The sequence below is a fragment of the Doryrhamphus excisus genome, linkage group LG2 (genome assembly GCF_037039965.1).
Source record: "Doryrhamphus excisus strain RoL-2023G ecotype Guam linkage group LG2, RoL_Dexc_Guam_v1.1, whole genome shotgun sequence".
In the NCBI taxonomy this organism is placed as follows: Eukaryota; Metazoa; Chordata; class Actinopteri; order Syngnathiformes; family Syngnathidae; genus Doryrhamphus; species Doryrhamphus excisus.
In genome coordinates, this window is record NC_136358.1 from 17,914,226 (window position 1) to 17,934,993 (window position 20,768).

The 20,768-nt window shown below is 42.2% G+C and overlaps 4 protein-coding genes across 8 annotated transcripts in view; 3 read left to right on the forward strand and 1 right to left on the reverse strand.

Moving 5' to 3' along the window:
* Positions 1-220: 220 nt before the first annotated feature.
* Positions 221-8,090, forward strand: cpsf6 (cleavage and polyadenylation specific factor 6). Of its 4 annotated transcripts, none has more exons than XM_078787180.1 (10): positions 221-367; positions 1,356-1,565; positions 1,630-1,733; positions 1,809-1,954; positions 2,030-2,203; positions 2,693-2,776; positions 3,139-3,619; positions 3,728-3,843; positions 3,923-4,076; positions 4,152-8,090. In XM_078787180.1, exons 1-10 carry the CDS (start codon positions 308-310, stop codon positions 4,366-4,368), a joined length of 1,746 nt encoding a protein of 581 aa, XP_078643306.1. In that variant the 5' UTR covers positions 221-307; the 3' UTR covers positions 4,369-8,090. The 4 variants fall into 4 exon arrangements, with proteins under 4 accessions (XP_078643306.1, XP_057933903.1, XP_078643313.1 ...); XM_058077920.2 differs by having other exon boundaries at positions 4,182-8,090; XM_078787187.1 differs by lacking the exon at positions 2,693-2,776.
* A 3,310-nt stretch (positions 8,091-11,400) lies between these two features.
* Positions 11,401-14,543, forward strand: yeats4 (YEATS domain containing 4). Its single transcript, XM_058077938.2, has 7 exons — positions 11,401-11,695; positions 11,778-11,897; positions 11,962-12,028; positions 12,089-12,183; positions 12,255-12,344; positions 12,418-12,505; positions 12,573-14,543. Exons 1-7 carry the CDS (start codon positions 11,645-11,647, stop codon positions 12,740-12,742), a joined length of 681 nt encoding a protein of 226 aa, XP_057933921.1. The 5' UTR covers positions 11,401-11,644; the 3' UTR covers positions 12,743-14,543.
* Positions 14,101-20,247, reverse strand: dcp1b (decapping mRNA 1B). The gene is made up of 9 exons (XM_058077923.2): positions 19,852-20,247; positions 19,343-19,383; positions 19,109-19,236; positions 17,090-17,156; positions 16,782-16,977; positions 16,106-16,198; positions 15,376-16,035; positions 15,134-15,298; positions 14,101-15,072 (listed from the first exon to the last, which is right to left on the reverse strand). The coding sequence occupies exons 1-9, from the start codon at positions 20,005-20,007 to the stop codon at positions 15,010-15,012; spliced, it is 1,569 nt and encodes a 522-aa protein (XP_057933906.2). The 5' UTR covers positions 20,008-20,247; the 3' UTR covers positions 14,101-15,009.
* Positions 17,381-20,768, forward strand: part of cacna1c (calcium channel, voltage-dependent, L type, alpha 1C subunit) — a 143,400-nt gene continuing 140,012 nt past the window's right edge. For both annotated transcript variants that reach the window (XM_078787170.1, XM_078787173.1), the window contains exon 1: positions 17,381-18,010. In XM_078787170.1, the coding sequence (XP_078643296.1) occupies positions 17,887-18,010 (124 nt within the window). In that variant the 5' untranslated portion in view covers positions 17,381-17,886. The remainder of the gene's footprint in view (positions 18,011-20,768) is intronic.

Below are 20,768 nucleotides of genomic sequence, written 5' to 3' on the forward strand. Positions count from 1 at the left end.
GAGATACTGGAATAAGCTAACGATTATTATTACACGTTTATTTCCTTGTTAGCAACATGCTAAACACAAAGTGAACAAACTAACAGTAATTATTCAGAAATAAAAATGGGCTATGATTAACGAAACAGCCCATTTAAATCATTATTGAAAGCCTTGAATAATAAATATTGATTAACTCCTCCTGTGCGACTTTAACAAGAGATGGCTGCATTTGCCCCTAATGACCGAAGAGGGGCGCTCGCTTCCCCTCATTGTTGCTGCTTGCTCTGGATAGCGCTCGCTAGCGCCAGGAACGGCCCAGAGGAAAATGGCGGACGGTGTAGATCACATCGATATCTACGCCGACGTAGAGGAGGAGTTCAATCAGGTTTTTAATGGCATTCTATCTACTCCTTTCTGTCAGGATGCAATATTTGGGTGTTTGTGTTTACTGTCCATGAAGGCGACTGAGTCTACGGAAACAGCTAGCGACGTTAGCTAGACCCCCCTTCCTCCTCGCGTGCAGGCCCACGATGCTCTAACTGTATATTTTGTTACTTATGTTAGCAGTATTGACGCTGTTTTTTTCTTATTATTGTTCTTATTATGTATTCCATTGAGTATTGTGACCCCTTACCCAAATGAGTGATTGTTTCGTGGATAAAATAGTTTGGGCCTCGGCATGGCGGCCAATGGCGGGTTAACAAAGCCAAACAAACGCAGTTTTATTAGCCAGCTAGCTGGCTAGCAAGCTAGCTTAGTTTTGGCTTCGCAAAACGCTTAACTTTTAAGTCAAAACGGCATTTATGTACCGTCTGTTGTCTTGCTATGGAAATACACACAGCTTCAAACACCGCATTTGCTTTCTATATACTTCTGTTTACCTATCTGATATTCTACGTTTTTACAGGTGCGTTATACGAATTTGCATCATCGATCGCCATTCTTAAAATGAGCATCATACTTGTAGTTTGGTATCCTGTACCGTTTCGAACAGTAAATGAATTCAAACCATTAAAAAACAATACATACAAATATAGAAAATAAACCAATAAATAAAAACATGCGTATAGCAAGGACGTGATTGGGTAGCCTTCGTGTTATCATATTAGTATGACATAATAAAATGCTGTCTGACTGTTATTTTTATATTCTTGCATTTTTCCAGCTTAAGATTCCACAAAAAGTGTTCTAACATACTTACCTTTGAATTAATAGTACAATTATTATAGTTTTATATTTGAATCCGTGCACTAAAACTGATTGAGCTGCTGTTAGTGTCGCCTTTACTTGAGATTTAATTTTCTTCTAATATCTTCTTCTGGAGAGTAAATAAATCGAGTTTCATCACAACATGGGACTCTTGTGTTTTTCAGGAAGCCGAGTACCCCGTTCACGAGCAGATCGACTTGTATGATGACGTCATATCCCCCTCCGCCAATAATGGTGATGCTCCAGAGGACCGCGACTATTTGGACTCGCTGCCATCGCAGGGTGGCACAGAGGGGGGCAAGGCCGCCCCGCCCAATGTAGTGTACACATACTCGGGGAAGAGGATCGCCCTGTACATTGGAAACCTCACTTGGGTAAGTAAAACTACCTTTTAAAAGTCTCTACAGGATGCGTGATGATTGATGTGTCCTCTTACAGTGGACGACTGATGAGGACTTAACGGAAGCAATACGCTCAATCGGCATCACGGATGTGTTGGAAATTAAGTTCTTTGAAAATCGGGCTAATGGCCAGTCCAAAGGGTACGTATTCCATGGTTGTGATGGATTTCTTTTGGTGTGCTGAATTGTGATGCATGTGTTGTGTTTGTTTACCAGCTTTGCTCTGGTGTGCGTGGGCTCCGATGGATCATCCAGAAAACTAATGGACCTTCTGTCCAAGAGGGAGCTCCACGGTCAGAATCCTATTGTCACGCCATGCAACAAACAGTCTCTCAGCCAGTTTGAGATGCAGTCGCGCAAAAGTAAGTCTAATTAGACTCGCATTTATCAGTGGTTGTACTTGAAAAGGGTGACATGATTTTCTTTTCTTTTCTTAGGTAACCAGTCAGGCCAGATGTCAGGCGAAGGGAAAGCTGGTCCCCCCGGCACCGGTCGTAGTGGTTTTCCAATGGGCAGTCGAGGTAGAGGCAGGTTCCCTGGACCACCTGGCCCCGGAGGAGACCGCTTCCCAGGTTCTGTTGGCCCTGGAGGACCACCACCACACTTCCATGGTTCGTAAAAAGACATGTTCAACATGTACAAAGACTTTTTTTTATGGTTAAGTCACTGGTAAAAAGAGGTGTTGATGTCATGGGAGTCGGCATGGGCTGCACTGTGCTTTGTTGAGCTCAACATATTGAGGAATCAGAATTATTATATTTTTTCATCTTACAATGTGTGTATTTTTGTGGTTACGTGCTGTTTGTTATGACTCTTGATATTCAGGCTAAAAAAAACCTTTCCCCCCCTGCAAGTTTGGTGCACACTTACCAATGACCTTGGCTTGAAGAGCGGCTGCCAATCTAAATCTAAACATCTCTTCTGGCTACCCACTATGTTTTCCTTTAGGCGAGAATGGAGTTTGAATCTTGTCTTTGCTCACGTCCCTTCTGTCTCCTATAGCGCTCTCGCCATGCCGGGCTGCAAAAAAAAAAAAGCCGTCAAGTTTGTTGGCGGCAAATAAAAAGTTGTGATCGGTTTGCTTTCTCCTCCTCCATTAGGCTCAGGGATGAGACCTGATCTGATTAGGCACCAAGATGGCCACCTGGATATGAATTTCAATCCCGGGAGCTGGCGTGACAGAGGTGAAACACCTCGATTTTGATTTGACTGACCCGTGTTTTATTTCCAATTCGAAGTTCAAGTACAGTTTGCATCAAGTGTTTAAGGCCAGCGTAATTATGGATGGAGGAAAGATAGACTTGGGTAGACTTTTTTTTTTGGCTTTCAGAGTCATTTGCAGCATCCTGTTTTTGTCCTCTGTATGTGTTGCTCTCTTCACCTCTCTGTCACTGTCCGCCCATTAGAAGAACTAGAGCAATGAATTCGATTTTAACGTTCTTTTATCCTTTTAATCAGCAGATTTACTTTCCCCATGGGAGGCTGTATGTGTCGGACTTACATGAGCTTGTCTAAATGCTCTTCTTCTATTTTTTTTTTTTTTTAGGTGGCATGCAGGGGCCCCCGCGTCCTCCTCCTGGTCCCCCTGGCCCTCCAGGACCACCTCCAGGCCAGGGCCTCCCGCTTCCCCTTGGTCCTCCAAATCGTGGCGACAGGCCACCTCCCCCCGTTCTCTTCCCAGGTCAGTTTGGCCAGCCGCCTTTAGGACCTCTTCCCCCGGGTCCCCCTCCTCCAGGTTACGGTCCACCACCTGGACCGCCCCCGCCCCAGCAAGGCCCACCACCGCCTGGACCCTTCCCTCCACGCCCACCGGGCCCGATTGGGCCGCCCTTGGCTTTGGCTCCACCTCCTCACATGGGAGGTCCTCCACCCGGTGGGCCGCCACCGGCGCCCCATGTCAATCCTGCGTTCTTCCCCCCGCCTGGGAGCAACAACATGCCCCCCAATGACAGGGGACCCCCAGGACCAAATGACCCATACGGACGCCCACCGCCGTATGAGAGAGGAGACTACGGGCCCGGAGGACGGTGAGTGAAGTAATTGAAAACTATTCCAATGGATGTAGTTTTTATTGTGTATTTTAGTGAATGTAGACGTAGTATATGACCCTTCATGGGCCTGGTGTGTATTCCTAGGGACATGGATGCGTCACGGACCCCTCTGAGTGAGGCTGAGTTCGAGGAGATCATGAACAGAAACAGAGCCATCTCCTCCAGTGCCATATCCAGAGCCGTGTCTGACGCCAGCGCAGGTAACCAATACACATTCCACGAGTCCAGCAAACTGGACTCACCTGGGACCCGCACCTGATTCCGCCCTCTTCTAATTAGCCGACTATGGCAGCGCCATCGAGACGTTGGTGACGGCCATCAGTCTGATCAAGCAGTCCAAAGTATCCGCCGATGACCGCTGCAAAGTCCTGATAAGTTCTCTTCAGGACTGTCTCCACGGCATCGAGTCCAAAAGCTACGGCTCTGCCTCCAGGTAAAGATTAACATTTCATCACAAACTCAACGCTTCTCCTTACGCCGTCGTGAGTCTTTGATATTTATCTTTAAGAAGTGATCATGTAAACATTGCGCCCAAAAGGCGAGAGCGCTCCAGGGAACGCGATCACAGTCGCTCCAGGGAAAAGAGCAGGCGCCACAAGTCTCGCAGTCGCGATCGGCACGAAGACTACTACCGGGAACGTAGCCGGGAGAGGGACCGCCATCGCGAGAGGGACCGTGACCGAGACCGTGAAAGAGAGAGGGAGAGGGAGTATCGACACCGCTAATGGAGTCAGGTTGGTGTATTTGTATGTTTTTTCCTTGTACAGAAATACATTATTTTGCAAATCAATATTGGACATAAAATCTGACGGGATGATGAAGAAAGAAGCTTTGATGTTGGTAAGTACAAGGTAAGTGTACTTCTTAGACTTGGATCAACTTTTTGCTTGTGTGAATTGTCTCACAGGAAAACTTGTCATACTCCTTCCATCGTGCAAAAATACTGTATCATTGATGAGAGTTTGAACTGTTTCTGGTTTGCACCTTGTCCATATATATATGAAAACAGAGCAATATTTCCTGGTCATTGTTTTTGGTCTACAGGCATTTCAAGCTGCTTTTATTGCAAAAATCAATCCATCAGTATTGATGTCATGTATACCTCAAAATAGAGTATTCATTTTCATTTGTCGCACATTCTTCTGATTGGCATGTCAACATGATTTTAGCAGCAGGTAATGCCAGTGACCAAAAAGTCATTTCTGGAAGAATATTGAGGCTGTGCGTAGTAATGCTTAAGTAAATCCATGTTAACGCAAGTCTATTCAATTTGGTTGTAATGTTGAACACATGACACACGTGGTATCTCCTAAAAGTGCTTTTTATACTACTAAAATGTACTGTTACTCAAAATGTTTTTGGGATTTTTCCTAATTTGTGTTATAGTAATGTGATTTTATGTATTACATGTTGCAGTGATCACACCCCAGTTGTAAGTCACTAGGGGTTATTAGCAGCTAACACGTTTTGTATTATTTATAGCATAACATTGTTTTTTGTTTGTATTCTTCAGACCTCAATTATCTGTAAACCTGTTTTGGAAAGTAACAATACTTCGAGTAATTATACAGTCGACCAGTTGTCATATGGTTTTGTATATTGATACCTTTTTTGAAATATTGTACCCGTCTACCAATTGAAATTGACTAAAGGTTGGAAAAAGTGTGGTGATTTGATACATTCTGCTGTATAAGCTGAACTGACAGTACACCATGGGTGTCCAAAGTGAGGCACGGGGGTCTTTTGCGGTTCGCGGCACCTTGCAAAACCAACTGAAACATTTTGGAAAAATTAGCAGTAGCTTTACATGAATAAAGTCAAAATATTGAGAGAGGGAAAAAAAAGTAGGAACGTACAGAGTCAGAAATGTAACAATAGCGTTTAATATGAGGGAAAATTGCATACGGTAATTTTTGTTGAAACATAAATGTATATATTTTTTAAAGTTCTGATAAGAAAACAAAATGAATTAAGTTGCAATTTATATATATTTTTTAATTATTTATTATTATTTTTACATTATATGTTATTATGTCATAGTATGACGAAGAAAATTTACAAGACAATTTTACAAGAAAGTCAAAATATTAGTCACTTTTACATAAGAAAAATGTCATTTTAGTACCAAAGAGATTAAATTAAATTATATTTTTGGAAGTTGTAGTATTGATGAGAAACAAACCAAAATTAATAGATTTGGGGGAAAGTGATGTATGATGGGAATAAAGTCAAATTATGGGAATGGAGTCATAATATTATTATGATGGCCACTTAATAGTATTATTATTATTATCCAAGAAAATGTATTACGATTATTCCAGAATGAAGTTTCAATATTTGGAAAATTTAAATAAATAATATTTTTTTTTACATACAGTACATATGACTTCTTAGCATTGCTTTATAAAATATCATAGTGGCCCTCATAGGGAAAAGTTTGGACACCCCTGCAGTACACCATGAGTCAGTATTTAAGACCGGGTTCCAAGACTTGGAGATACTTTGTCATGAATTCCTTTGGTTAGGTCTCGCTAACTTGTGCTGCTATCACTTTTAGGTCATATAAATACTGTTATGGAGCATATTTTGGCATTTATCGCTAAAACACAGAAGAGACGCCTCTCTTCTCATGTCTTAACATTTACCCATCTGTATTTTCCATGTTGCATGTGTGACCAATTACCTCTTGAGTGAAGCCACTTAAATGTCATACAAATGTAAAGTAGTCAATTGGAACAGTGTGCTACGATGACGGTGTTTGAGAAGCTAGCAATCGGTGTTGTTTAATCACGATTTTACCTCCAATTTCAACGTTCCCATATAACATTAAGCATAGAAGGCATGACTTTGTGTCCACTGAGCACCTCTTTAAAGCACAATTTGTTTTTAATTATGTAGCATCTTCACATTCTTACCTCTAGTTAAGGAATAGGACTTTTTTTTCTGTCAATATAATATTAAGAACAGAGATCCTCAGTAGACACAAGCTCATCTATCTTGGGAATGTACTTAGGTTCACTCATTCTATTTAAATTGGAAAAAAAACGTGGTTAATATACCCAAAGGCCAACAATGTCAACTTTGTGTGTGTGTGGGCGTGTGTGTGTGGCGTCAGAGCGTGAACATGACAAACTTTTTTTGTGTTTATGACCGAATTTGGTGCTGTCCTTGTTTGTAGGGTTTCAATAGCTTATTTATTATTATTATATGTCCACTTTGATTCTGTCACCCTGTGTGGTCCCTGTGAAGCAATCCCCGCCCGAGTATGTGCTAAATAAGTAAACGCCACCTCATGGGTGTTTACTGGAGTTCTCAATAAAAAAAATAAAAAAAAATCATGCAGTGCATTTGCTCTCGCTGAGAAACAATTGGATGTGCGAAGAAGAAGCTGTTGCCTCACAGGGACTACGATAAGAACTGTAAGGTCAACAAACCAGTTTGATAGTGTGGATGGTGTCACATCATCGGGGGTTAAACCTTGGTCGTAATGTGTTGAACTTGTTTGCTGTTGCGCTAAAGGAAGCCCATGTGTAAATGATGTCAATATAAGCTATCTAAAGTTGCATGTTTTAACTATGTACTATAAATCACATTGGCCTTTTGATCTGAAAGGGACTTTCATCAGTGGTCTGTGACTTTCAGAGGATTCTCTGTTTATTTCTGGTGAATGTCATTTGGGTGGTGATAGAAGCATATTTTAGCAATATATTTAAAGTTTGGTTGTGCAGTCGGGTTAACTTGCTTGACACTTTTAAAAATATAATTTGTAACAAATAATGTTGCTTTGGTGGTAATCATGGCTGTGTGACTGGCAAAGTATGAGCTGTTGAGCCTTAATATGGTTAGTTATTAGCGGGTGTATTATAATTAGGTCATGTGAATAAAGCACACCATATTCAACTTCATGTGTGCTTCATTCAGAAAAATGCATATTGCAATGGATTGAAGCATAGATTTAATTTTCCACAATGTAAAAAAAAAAAAAAACTAGGAGGGGGACACATTGCATAGTGTGTAATATTTTAATTGTCATGAAAATCTTATAAATGTTTCATATCATTTGATGCTGTATATATTGAAGGAGTAGCTTATCTGTTGAATACTGTGTATGACGGATGTCTGTTTACAAGTGTACTTTTTACTTCATACAAATAGACAAACAAAATGTCCACAAAGGCAACACAAACTTTACAAACACATATGTGTAGTGGCATTTTGTGTAACACCATCAGAAAAAAATGTGCATGCAAATTATTGAGTACACAAAAAACAAAATTTTTAGATTTAAAAGTCCTCACTTTTTGTGCTGGTGAATTAAAATCAGATTGTAGGAAGAGCATCAAAAGGCCAAAAGAAATGGGAGCAAGAGACAAAAAAAAATAGTTTGCATTTTATTCAAAGCAGGTTGTTCATCAGCTGATCAAAAGTAAAAAAAAAAAAAGAAAAAGTCACCTTAAATCACCTTTTAAAAAGTCCAAATCTGCCTTTTCATGTCATTTTCTGCCAAGCAATCATCCTGCCATGGTCTCCTAATTCCTCTTGTAACCTGAGGTAAGGACGCAGTAAGACAAGGATTTATCGGACCGTGTAGTCATCCCTTGCCATTTTGCGGTTCAAACATCTCATCGCGCTCTCTGGATTTCAAAAATGAATACACAATTGCTGTTTCTAGGTTGACTACGACCTAGTAACTAAAAAATGTTAGACAAGTTGTATAGTATTCTACAATGAGACTTTCTGTGTGGAACTTTGCCTTTCTTCCCCACTCAGTTCCAAACCCTTTTGAATTTAGAAGAAACAAATTGGAGGCTGGCGAGTCGTCCATCTCTTGTCCCTGCAGAAATCCCTGTAGCATGCACGCAAAGGTTGAACAATGCGATGTAAACAAAGTCCATTGTTTTACAGAAGTACCTGATGTACTGACCATCTTTTATTATCACATACTACAGTATTAATTGGCCCTGTACCCTAGAAACCGCCCATGAATGATACAGGAAAAGGCCGAAATGATACTGTGTCAAAACCCAGGGCAGTGATACTGATAAAATATAGAGTTTAACCATGTCCAGTATCAGCCCCCGGAGCTGTCCACTCAGAGCGCGCTGCTCTGGTATCGTGCTCGTGAAACAACCAATCAGAGAACAGCGCACAAGCGTGAACACACATCGTTTTGTTTTGCTGCTGTCTGTGCTATAACCTATAAATACCATGCAATCGACCTGCATTATGTGGAGATGTCTACTTATGAGCTACTAGGAGTCTAAAGGTGACTATGGGGGTGTTACTTCATGTCTACAGAGCTCTAATGGTAAAATAATATTTAGAAGACAGTAAACAGAGTTTCTATGCTCAAGCTATGAAAAGGACGTCATGCATCGGGCTAAGCGCACTTTTCATGTGCACTAAGACTCCGAAAGGAGGTGTCCGAAAACCAAAACTGAACACCTTTCCCGCCTTTGTGTCCAACCCGAGTGGCGCTGCTGCTATCGGGCGATCATGGCAGCGTGACAGAAAATGACACCAAAGACGGCTTTAGTGCAGCTAAATGAACAGCCTGTCTATGAGTTGAAATGCACTTTTCCCATACGTTGACGTTTTGATGCTCTACGTAGTGTATGGTTATAGTACATTAGTACACAATGTGAATATGAATACTCACCTAGGAAATCCATGGTTGCCGTCCATTGCTGGGACTGGGCGGAGCACAAACTCATTGTATTTATTTGTACGTAGTACATGTAAAGTCATTGTGAGGTGCGCCCCGCGCCGGTGTGGTCTTTGTGTGTGCGCATCACACTGTCAGTTGTGTAGTGGTCGTATAACCGTGTGGTGAGGGGGGAGAGAGAGAATGTTGACTGTTGCGCTGCCTCGAGACCAAACTCCATCCTCCGTTTTGACACCTTTCAGCTCACCAACCTCTATACACCATTGGATGGAAGGACAAAAGGAGGAGGGACATCTGCGCCCCCCACACGCAACCCCCCCCTTACCACCACCACCACCACCAACAACAACACAACCCGCATGACTGGACACAAACCACACGGACAGCAACTCTTCTTCCATCATCCCTCCATCTCTTCTTCCCCTTCTCTCTTGTCTGTTCATCTAGTGTGCAGAGTGGATGGAGGAGCCCCACCCCTTCCCTCTCTCCCTCCACCATATGTAAGGCTGCTCATGGTAACTAAAGATGAATCCAAAATCTTTCCATTCTTATTTTTATGCTCTTTTATTTCATGTGATGTGTGATTATTTTCTCTCTCTCGCTTGTCTGGCAACAACAATAAAACTGGCCCACCATTCCTTGTGATAGAAGACACAAACATTACATTCTTTTCTCTTTTTTTTTTTTTTTTTTTGCTTCTGTACTGTGTACACTCAGTTTAGAGAGCAGTTTTTATATAGGGTACATGTTTGCTCAACCACCCCCCCCCCCCAGCCCCTCAACTCATTCATTCTCATGCTTAGTATGTTTCTAAATGTGTCTGCTTTTGATTAAGATAGATGGTGTTGTAATAAAACATGTTTACTGAGGTACATTTTTTGCAACTGCCTCATTTATATGAAAGCGTTTTTTTTTACTTGATGCTTTATGCGGATGCCTTTATTTACGCCAGGTAAGACGAAAAGTATCGAATGTGCTATTGTGAAATAACAAATTTGTATTTGCTTCTTATTTGAACCAACAAATGCACCATTTTGCTGTTTTTATGTTGTGTATACTTTAGGGACCACTAGTTTTGCTTTGTTTTTACAGATTTTTTGATGACAAAAAAATGCATATTACCTTGACATGCCGCTGTAGATTCCACTCATTTTTTTTTTTTTTTACTGTAGCTTTCAATCTTACTGCTGAATAAGAACTGGTTTACATGCAGAAGCACGAAACCGGTGCAGCCGTCTTACACATTCCCATTCTGTTTGTCCACTTTTCCTTGTATTGTTACTGTGTAATACTCCCTTTTTGTTATTGTTTGATTTCCATGTGGCGTTTCGTTTTATGTGATTAGTTTTCTTCACAAAATGCATGTTTTTATTAAAGTTAAGTCACTCTTAAGATCCATCATCCGAAGGGCATTGTAATCAGGAAGCATTTCTGTGGTAAACAGCTTTTTTTGTTGTTAATTGCAAGTCAAATTTTTAAATAATTTTTTTATCCTGACAGTAGTATATTGTCAGAATTCCATGTTCACATTGATCATGTGCAGTAACTGTGAAATAGTACACCAATGGGCCGGTTTTACTTCAAAAAAAGTGAGCCAAGGCACTTCCATTTGTGGTGCAATGTACTTTAAAGCTCTGTAGTGTGTGTTGGCGTAATGTATAGATGCATCTTGTCACTTGTTTTCTCCACAGTGCATAAGGTAAGTGTTTGCAGGTGTACTTCGCAAGGACGCCAGGTGCAATTTATACTTGACTCTTAAACTGACTGCTGATTGTAACATTTGCAAGGCAATAATATACTAGTTATTTTGTACGGAAAAAAAGTGAGCTGCAGTACAAGATGCATTGTGTTTTTTAATGTTTTTTTAAAGTCATATTAATGCCTTTAGGCGAAATTTGTGCAAAAATAAAATCGAGGCTACCCCAAAATAAACATTGCAACTTTAGTTCGCTTTTGTGGATTTTTTTTTACTATTAGTTTCTAATATAGTGATATATCCAATATATAGTGATTAAACATTTTTATAAGGGTATTTGAATTAAAACTAGTCAGACTTTTATATTCATTTAAGCTCTATTATATCATACCTCATGTTAATTGTTAAATGCACAACGTGTGTTGGACTTGTTTACATAAACGGAACTGTTCATCATGACCTGGCGCACACCGGACATGAAGCAAGTTGCACTTCCTGTTTAACCGGAAGCCAACTTTAGTTGTTGCTATTGACATGAAATCTATTAAATGGCGGGCGTTATAACTGAATTTGTCTTTTTAATAGAAAGATCCAATTACATTGTTCCAAGGCTTTAATTTAACGTAAATTTTCCTGTAATATGTTTAAAAAGATGACTGAATTTGGTCCAGATTCCGGAGGTCGCGTTAAGGTAAATGAATGAGCGTGTGGGCCGTAGAAGGCCGCCAAATGTTACTAACATATTTTCCACTATTTGTGGTTCTGTTGTACAGGGAGTTACTATTGTGAAGCCTATCGTGTTTGGGAATGTCGCCCGCTACTTCGGGAAGAAGCGAGAAGAAGATGGACACACTCATCAGTGGTCTGTGTACGTGAAGCCGTACAGAAATGAGGTAAGGTGGAATTATGTACACATAATTAAAAAAAAATATTAACACACTGCTGTTTTTTTGCTAGGATATGTCAGCTTATGTGAAGAAGATCCAGTTCAAGCTACATGAGAGCTACGGCAACCCACTTAGAGGTCAGTAGACGCCATTTAAAATGCACATTTGAAAAGCGTAACATTGTGTGTGCTCTGCAGTGGTGACCAAGCCCCCTTATGAGATCACAGAGACAGGCTGGGGGGAGTTTGAGATCATCATCAAGATCTTCTTCATTGACCCCAACGAGAGACCTGTGAGGACGCATGAACACACCCACAGGACACACAAATAGCTTTGCTAAATATTCCTATTTTGATTCTTCAGGTGACGCTTTACCATCTGCTGAAGCTGTTCCAGTCTGATTCCAGCGCCATGCCGAAGAAGACGGTGGTGTCTGAGTTTTATGATGAAATGGTGAGGCTAGGTTTGAGAATGTAGACTACAAGTATGGCATGTTTTTAACGTTCTTTCGGGTTTGTGGGCTCAGATCTTCCAGGATCCCACAGCCATGATGCAGCAGCTCCTGACCACGACGAGACAACTCACACTGGGAGCCTACAAACATGAGACCGAGTGTATGTTCTCACGCATGCTAGTGTTTTTTTTAATCGTGCTTCAATATTGGTCCATCTTCTCGTGCAGTCGGCGAGCTGGAGCAGAAGACAAAGGAGAAAATGGAGGTGGCCAAGAAGAGGACCAGCCAGGAGATCACTGATCTGAAAGACAAGCTGAAAGCCAGCAGGGAGAACATCAACCACCTCAAGATGGAGATTAGGAAATTGGAGGAAGATGGAGAACACAAGGACCACTGACTACTCCATCACAGATGCCACCCCCACCCCATCCCCTGCCTATTTTGACTGACTATGTAAGGTTATGATGTTTTTTTCATTTTTATATTTTCATTTTAAAAAAGTGCTAACATTGTGTTGAGCCCTGTCTTCACTCATCAATGAAGGTGCTCGGTCTAGTTCACGGACCGTTGGGCAAATGAGAAGTCTTCGTAAACAGCAGCAGTATAAGTCACTTATACAGGTAATGCTATTTACATCAAATTTGTTTTTTTAAAGAGGGGTTAAATAGTTTTTGTAATTGTTTTTATTAAAATATGCTCAAATCGTATACACTTCTCGTTTATTTGCAAAGAGCTGCAAATTCTTCCGGTATTGAACGCACCAGAGGAGGCAGTTGTACAACTTGTGGGTCCTCGGTATATCACTCAATATTATATATAACAGTAAATATACGCGATAAAAACTAGCAGTGTTTTTACATTGCATTTTAAATGCACCTCACGTTAAAACCGGAAGTGTACAAGCTAACGTTCACCTCTGCTTGTCAGTTATGGAGGACGCAATTAAGGTGTGTTTTCCGGCTTTTTTTGGTACATACATTGTAAGAATATCAGTTCTGTATATTAGGTTTCGCGGTAATTCACGTAAAAAACTTTAGTTTGTAGCGTTTAGCATGTTTCGTTGTAGGTCAAAACGAAGAGTAGCTTTGTTAAAACCGGAAGTGTACAAGCTAACGTTCACTTCAGGTGTGTTTTCCCGCTTTTTTGGTACATAAATTGAAAGAATATCAGTTAAGTATAATTAGTTTCACGGTAATTTACGTACAAAAAAACTAAAATTAGTTTGTAGCTTTTAGCACGTTTCGTTGTAGGTCAAAACGAAGAGTGTAGCTTTGTTAAAACAGGAAGTTTTCAAGCTAACCTTCGCTTCTGGTCGTCAGTTTTGGGGGACGCTAGTAAGGTGTGTTTTCTGCTTTTTTCTCCATAAATTGTAAGAATGTCATTTCTGTATATTTAGTTTCGCGGTAATTCACGTAAAAAAACTAAAATTATGTTTTGTTGTAGGTAAAAACGAAGAGTGTAGCTTTGTTAAAACCGGAAGTGTACAAGCTAACATTCGCTTCTGCTCGGGATTTCTGTTGGACGCTAAGGTGTAAGGTGTGTTTCCCCACTTTATTGCTACTTAAAGTATATTTATTCTACAGTTTAGTGGTAATTCGGGATAAGCAAAGTGACTTTGAAACTTTTGGAATATTTCGTTGTAGTTCGAAAACGAACACAGGATCAGAGGGCGCAGCTATTAAAATTACACCCCTGCAACAATTCTGTAACGTCAAAGGAAGTTGACTTTTCCACATAAGACAAATGACTCAACTTGGTGGAACATTTAATACCCAATTAAAAATAAACAGTCACAGACAAATATGTCATAAAAATATCTAACATTTCCAACAGCCTAAAGAACATGAATGAGTCCTAAATATACATTGATTTTTTTTTGCCACTTTTGTTGTTTTATTTAGTGCTGGTTTTGCTTCTCCATTAGAAAAATATGCACACGCACAAATCCTCTAATTTTGGACAGGGTTAATGTCTACATCTTGCATTGCAGTTGCTGTATGTTATTGCTTATATTTGTGCACCAGGACAGTAGAAAAAGGAGAATGTGTTTTTTTTTTATCGTGAATGCATTGACTGTAGTAGCTCTCTGTGAGGTAGTGCAGCTTCGCTATGATAAATGATGTCATTTAAAGGGAACATCTGTCAAAAACTTAAAAGTGAAAATAAAAATATCAGGAAAGCAGACCAAATAATGAAAATGATTATTTTTAAACTTTTTTTTTTTTTAAATGCATGTTGGTAGTAAAGAGCACCCACAGCACATTTTGGTGTTCCCATGTAAACAATAACATTTTTAAAAAGTACTATTTAAAATACTCTTACCACATAAAAACAAAAAGAAATATTTGTTAATGTAGTTTAAGTATGGATACTGGTTAAATAAAAAAAAACAACTTCATAGTATCACTTTAAAGTGAATGCATGTAGGTAGTAAACTTGAACAAAAAAAAACACCAACACTTTTTTTTCAGTGTAAAATTGGAGCTGGTGTAACGGCTACACTTAAGAAACAGCTGCTACATGAACATAACTTAAAACCCTCAAGCATTATTATTTTCCTTCACAGAGAGTCTAAACGTAAAGCTTGGCATGTAACGGTGTATTTGGCTGTGTGAGTGGGATCCGGAGGAACAGGAAGTCCATATTTGGAGGGGGGTAAATGTGTCATGGGCGGCAACACTGGCTGACGTATGCTTCGTAGATGGTGTCCAGGAAGGAGCTGTCTGTCTGAAAGGACACGTGATGTCAGACATGGAGCACATGAACGTCTTATTTTGAAAAGCGGTACCTGGATAAGGTGCAGCAAGGTGGCTTGGAGTTGGCTTCTGGACAGGACTCTGGAGGCGGAGTCTTGAGACACGGACGGTGGAGCACCGTCTGATTTCACCTGAGAAAAGACGCTGGGGGAGAGGAGCAAGGTCGGGCCCACGGCGTTCCTCTGCGGGGAAGGTGCCTGAACGCACCACGTGGATGTTACTTTGAAGCTAATTGGTGTACTTAATAAAAATGTCCAAGGTGAGTGCTACTAACCTGTTGACCTGCTGCTGACACTGCTGCACCCTGGAATCGGGGGGCCAGAGCGGGTCCGAGGCGTGGCGGTTCCACGGAGGACACGCTCTGCTCCTGCTGGACCAGCTGGAGCTTGTGGAGGAGCTCGTGAGGAGGCAAAACGGCAGGAATGTGGGGCCGGTGAGGACACGCTGCCGAGGCGGCCATTATGGGCTGACTGCAGGGGTGGGGGTTGAGCTGTGAGGGGGCTGGGCAGCAAGGATCAGGATGAGGCGGGGGCTGGTACTGGAAAAGTCTCTTGATTGGGTCTAGTTGCTGTTGGTGGTGCGGATGATGATGATGATGATGGTGGTGGTGGTGGTGTTGGTCCAGCAGGACACCATTGTCACACAGCCTGTTCTCTGGAGACTCGGAGAGTGTCTGGAGGACCCCCCCTGCCGGACCTCTCTGCCCCTGCATGAGCTTCTGGATGGCAGGACACGGTTGCCGCTTCTGATGTGGTGAAGCATCTCCCTGAACTTTCTGCCCCGCTCCGCCTTCATAGGTGAGGGTGCGGGCCACAGGAGGCCGATCCACTTTTCCATCCCCAGGAAGGGCGGGGTCGTGTTTGGAGGAGTGCTGATGCTGAGATCCAAACAACATGGCCAGAGACAGGGACCTGCTCTCGCCGCCATCTCCGTCCTAACCAAGAGGAGCACAAAGACGGCCAGTCAAGCGAATGCAGGTGAAAGGGGCTGTGTCGGCGTGGTACCTGAGTGTTGGGCTTGACAGGTATGGGTTTGATGAGGTTGGGCTTCCCGTGAAGAACACTGCTGCCACCGATCTCCTTTGGCTCCGACTTTTCCTGCAAGGATGCCAAACAAAGAACCCGAATAATGTATAGCCCCATCTGGGTGACATTTCTACTCTTAATTACAATTAAGCATAACATCATTAAAAATATTCTTCATTTTATCCGAGGTTGAGTCGTGGGGGCAGCAGCTGAGGCAGGGAGGCCCAGACCCCCCTCTCCCCAGCCACCTCATCCAGCTCCTCCAGTGGATTCTGAAGTGGTCCCAGGCCAGTTGAGAGTCTCTACAACGTGTCCTGGGTCCTCCCTGAGGCCTCGCACAGGTGGGACGTGCTCTCAACACATCACCAGGGAGGATTTTCATAAAGAATGTAGCTTCCCTTAAAAGAACTTTGAAATATTTTGATTTTTTTTAAAATTAGCAATCAATTTTACTATGCTTCATAGAAGCATCACAAAACAAATTGAACTTAAACTAATATTTTTGTCAGTGAAAACACTCAAAAATGTTACATTTTTTCACCCCACCAATAAAACAAACAGCAGATACCATGCTTATGCGGCTCACGGCCACTAGGGGGCATCCTTGCATTCTATCCACTATTGCTAACATGTTGGTATGATTCTTTTAGGTTACCTTGTCATACTCTGTGTGCGCTTTGGTCAACATCTGGATGATGTCCACTACCTTCCCTTCTTCACCTCGGACGACGCCCATGCTGCCTCCTGCTGCTGCTGCTGCTGCTGATGATGATGATGACCCTGCTGCGCCTCTTCCTGGGGACAACCAGCCGCCCTGAGACTGGGCCACCGCCTGCTCGTGTTGGGTCAGACTACACACACACGCACACATACAAAGCTCTTTATACGGGATAATTTACAATGTAATCATTAGTTATAATTAGTTTAAGAAATGAGCAAGCCAAGAGTTACGCAAGCACTTACGTTGTCATCCTCTGGGCGATGCGCTGGCAGTCCGCCTTGTCGTAGAACCAAATGCCGTGGATAGCCACTGGGGAGAGAGGGAGGGATATTTTATTATACGTGCAACAAAGGCCTGCCTCCAAAAATCAAGTTATCAGTCTGCCACATCATGAAAATAGCCCTTTGGTTCGGCCCGCTAAGGTCAGCAGACGACGGAATGAGATTGGCTTGTGATACTTTATTCATTTCCGAGAAAGATACATTGTTCTTTCTTACTAAAAGTTTCCGCCATCACGCAGCGGCCCAGCAGAGTCCTAACAAGCCGCGTATGTTTGCACAACAACACACAGAGTCGGCCACCAAGGAGCCTGGGAAAAAGTCAGCCCAGCACCAAATAAGTCACTGCCTGCTGGACGCACTTAGTGCTCACTGGGGATGGAACCCAACCAGAGAGAGGCTAGAAGATGGGTGTGTTAGTGGCGACGAGATGGTCCACAACACGGAAGAAGAGAGGAGAGGGAGTGTGTGAAAGAGTGAGCAGAGATAGAGGGGGGCTTAAGTCACCAAAGAGAAGAGAGTGGGACATCTCTCCGTTGCATGACGCAGAGGGGCGATTTCAGGGGACGTTTTAGTAGATTCTCACCCGGCCAAACTTCACTTTCACCAGGATCTACCTTTCTGATGACTTGTGCTCTAATGTGAGACCAGATTAAGTTTGCAGGCGCCCACTTCCTGCTGAGATGTGGCAATGAGGACATTGCAGGCGCCCAGATATTAATTTACAGGACCTCCATGCTTTCACCGACTTTGAGTCAACCATGCTGAGGGGCATTTTCACCAGGAAACCCAAGCACCAACGCCTGCAGGAGGAACCCGAAGTGCGCTTTAAAGGCCACCTGGTGTCCGAGACCAACCTGGGCTACACGTACGTGCAACCTGGAGGTACGACTTTCCACTTTTAACGTTGGCTATGCGGTAGAAAGTCAACAGATTTGCTTCTCGCACATTTCTTGCCCTGCGCGGTCTATTTTTAGCGGTGACCGCCATTGCGGGAAGTTATGGCATGAGCAAGCGGGACGTGTTTGCCTAATGATGAGATTCCACGACCCCTGTCCGTGTGGAGGTCAATCGGACCTTGAATAATCTGCTGTTGTACCACATAAACATGACTGAGATACGTTTTATAGCCAGGAACTCTTCGTCATGCTAACATCTGCACAGCCCCTACTGTGTGCAAGATAAAAGACTCGAACATCAGGCTTGATTACAGCCATCATTCATTCCTTATCTGCTGTTTTCCTCTCTAATAGCACCGACTGAGCCACCGGATTTGTTATTTGGTGGTTTTATCACAGCAAACAGCCACCAAGTAAGCCATTCCGCTATAAATAGACATTCCACCTGCCTCTTAGTGAGCCTTATCAAGTGTGTGTGAGAGGAAGAAAGGTGTGTGTGTGTGTGTGTGTGTGTGTGTGTGTGTGTGTGTGTGTATGGGGGGTACATTATCACTGACTGCTGCCGAGATGCATCTAATCTTTGCTGGCCGCCATCGTAGTGCTGACAGCCCTTCAAAGTTGAACGATAAAAGCAGAGCCTTAAATGGAAGCTTTCTTTCTTTAGCTACAAGGAAGTTCTTCATCCATTTTGGGGATTTCTCATCCATTTACCGGGTTTCAAGTACATTTACCAGGAGCAGAATTTGGTGGTGCCAACTTAGCGACTGCTACATTTAGTAATCAGATCCTTATAGATAGTCTTTTTCCTAAAAAGCCACTTGCGACTTATCTAGTGACGAGTCTTTTGGTGACTTTGGCATGAAAGTCACTCTTCTTAATGAGCATCGGGCGCTGCTGTGGGTCCCCTCCCCTACATAAAAGCACCAAGGTTAATTTGTCGTAGATATTTGTTTTACTTTTTATGTTTTTTTTTTATTCAAGTTTTGCAAATGCGTCAAGGCTAATTATATAAATGTAAGAAAAACACTGTCTTTACTTGGGGGAAAAAAATATCATTCAACATAAAGTTTGAGTGTGTTCTTACAGCGTGCATTGCGATAGAGCAGGAAGGGGTCCTGGAGCTGGAAGTCCAAATCTTTAGTGATGGGCTCAGTCAGGTTCTCCATGCTGAGTCTGTTCATGATGGTGAAGCCGTGCTTGGGAGACGCCAGTCTTAAAAAAAAAAAAAAAAGTTGGACAAGTCAATTTGAACAACCAATAATGTTGCATTGCATTTTCATGGTCTTGTATGGAAGCCTGGGTGTATTTCCTGTATTACCTTGTGTAGATGAAAAGTGTGCCTTCCACCTCAGTCTTTTCCTGGAAAAAAGTTACATATTTTATAGGAGTATTCACATTAAAGACCGACAGATAAACGAGTTGAGCCCCATCGTAGTAATAAAACAGTCCTCAAATAAATCTTTACACTTGAGATGAAAATTATAAGTACTGTATTTGCATATTGCATTAGTGGATTTTACCAGATTATAAAGAGAGCGTGTGTATATAAGGTGCTGTAATGGCAGTCCACTCTTCTTCTACGGGGAATATTCAGACGAAGAAGAGCGTGCTGCTTCGAACGCAGGTACTTAACCACTGTTACGGCTATTCCCTGTGTACAATTGAAGTCAAACACGTAACAGCAAGCACATTGCTCTAAATTAATAATACTGACCCCCATTAAATTAAATGTGCAAGATGTCTTGATGAATGTTTAGGCATCGTAAGGCATGCTGCTTTGCTCGTGCCAACATGCTAGCCTAGCAGTTAGCATAGTAGAAGCCTTACCCACTCATTGGCTCTGTTGTACGTATACAAAGCCACTTGGCTCGCCACGTCCACGATGTTATTAATGTACGGATCCTGACGCTGCAAAGCAGCCAAGCTTATATCCAGTCCCCTGGCCGCCAGAGCGCCGCCACTGTCGGCATAAGTCGCTGTCATTGTTCCCCCGTGGAAGCGTTAGCTCTCTAAAACTAGCATCGGCGGCTAACGCGGCAAGAGCGACGACGCGAGGCGGAAGTCAAATCATAGATGAATGTCCGACAAGGACAGCTACACATTAATTATTTATCTAGACGATGAATTTAAAAGTAAAATGTTTTTTTTCTGGCTGGCTCAAACTGTCATGGGCGACTGAAGAGGGACGATTGTAAACAAGCAGGCCAGAGTAGTTGCGTGGTAGCGAGCAGGATGTCAGACTTATCAATCGAGTCGAAGAAAATCGATCGATGAGCTCACGAATCTGCTTTCAACAACCAACTTGCTTTTGTTTGTATATTACAACTATAACATATTTACACATTTACATTTGTATGCTTGCACACATGCTCAACCATGTAAGTTTTATTCTTTGGTTATGACGTCATCCCCCTTTGCCTATATTGCCTTTGCCAGCGTTATTTAACATTGTGTTATTTGCGTGTTTTTTCTTTCTTGAATGCCTCTGCGGACATGCAGACATACTTGTCCTCCCTTGCATTTCACATGAAGTGCACTAGGGGGCATTATGGGATGCACAAAGGTTGAGTTGTTTATGTGTGCTCACGTTGCCATATGTTTATAACCCATTAATCCATAACCCGTTATTGGACATGGACATGATATGACTCCATAGTACTTCTGGCCTTACAAATGGAGCAGGGGAAAAATTGACTTAATAGCATGGAAATAACAGCTTTGTAATGCCATGGGTCTATTTAGGA

What these genes read in the sequence shown, in the direction of transcription:
- yeats4 (XM_058077938.2), top strand. Translation starts at nt 11,645, where the DNA reads ATGTTTAAAAAGATGACTGAATTTGGTCCAGATTCCGGAGGTCGCGTT. An exon ending in CTGAGTTTTATGATGAAATG is followed by an intron (nt 12,345 to 12,417) that starts GTGAGGCTAGGT and finishes TTGTGGGCTCAG; the next exon opens with ATCTTCCAGGATCCCACAGC. An exon ending in CTACAAACATGAGACCGAGT is followed by an intron (nt 12,506 to 12,572) that starts GTATGTTCTCAC and finishes CTTCTCGTGCAG; the next exon opens with TCGGCGAGCTGGAGCAGAAG.
- dcp1b (XM_058077923.2), bottom strand. Translation starts at nt 20,007, where the DNA reads ATGACAGCGACTTATGCCGACAGTGGCGGCGCTCTGGCGGCCAGGGGA. An exon ending in ATCGCCCAGAGGATGACAAC is followed by an intron (nt 16,978 to 17,089) that starts GTAAGTGCTTGC and finishes GTGTGTGTGTAG; the next exon opens with TCTGACCCAACACGAGCAGG. An exon ending in CCTTGCTGCACCTTATCCAG is followed by an intron (nt 15,073 to 15,133) that starts GTACCGCTTTTC and finishes GTGTCCTTTCAG; the next exon opens with ACAGACAGCTCCTTCCTGGA.
- cpsf6 (XM_078787180.1), top strand. Translation starts at nt 308, where the DNA reads ATGGCGGACGGTGTAGATCACATCGATATCTACGCCGACGTAGAGGAG. An exon ending in TAGAGGAGGAGTTCAATCAG is followed by an intron (nt 368 to 1,355) that starts GTTTTTAATGGC and finishes TGTGTTTTTCAG; the next exon opens with GAAGCCGAGTACCCCGTTCA. An exon ending in ACATTGGAAACCTCACTTGG is followed by an intron (nt 1,566 to 1,629) that starts GTAAGTAAAACT and finishes GTCCTCTTACAG; the next exon opens with TGGACGACTGATGAGGACTT.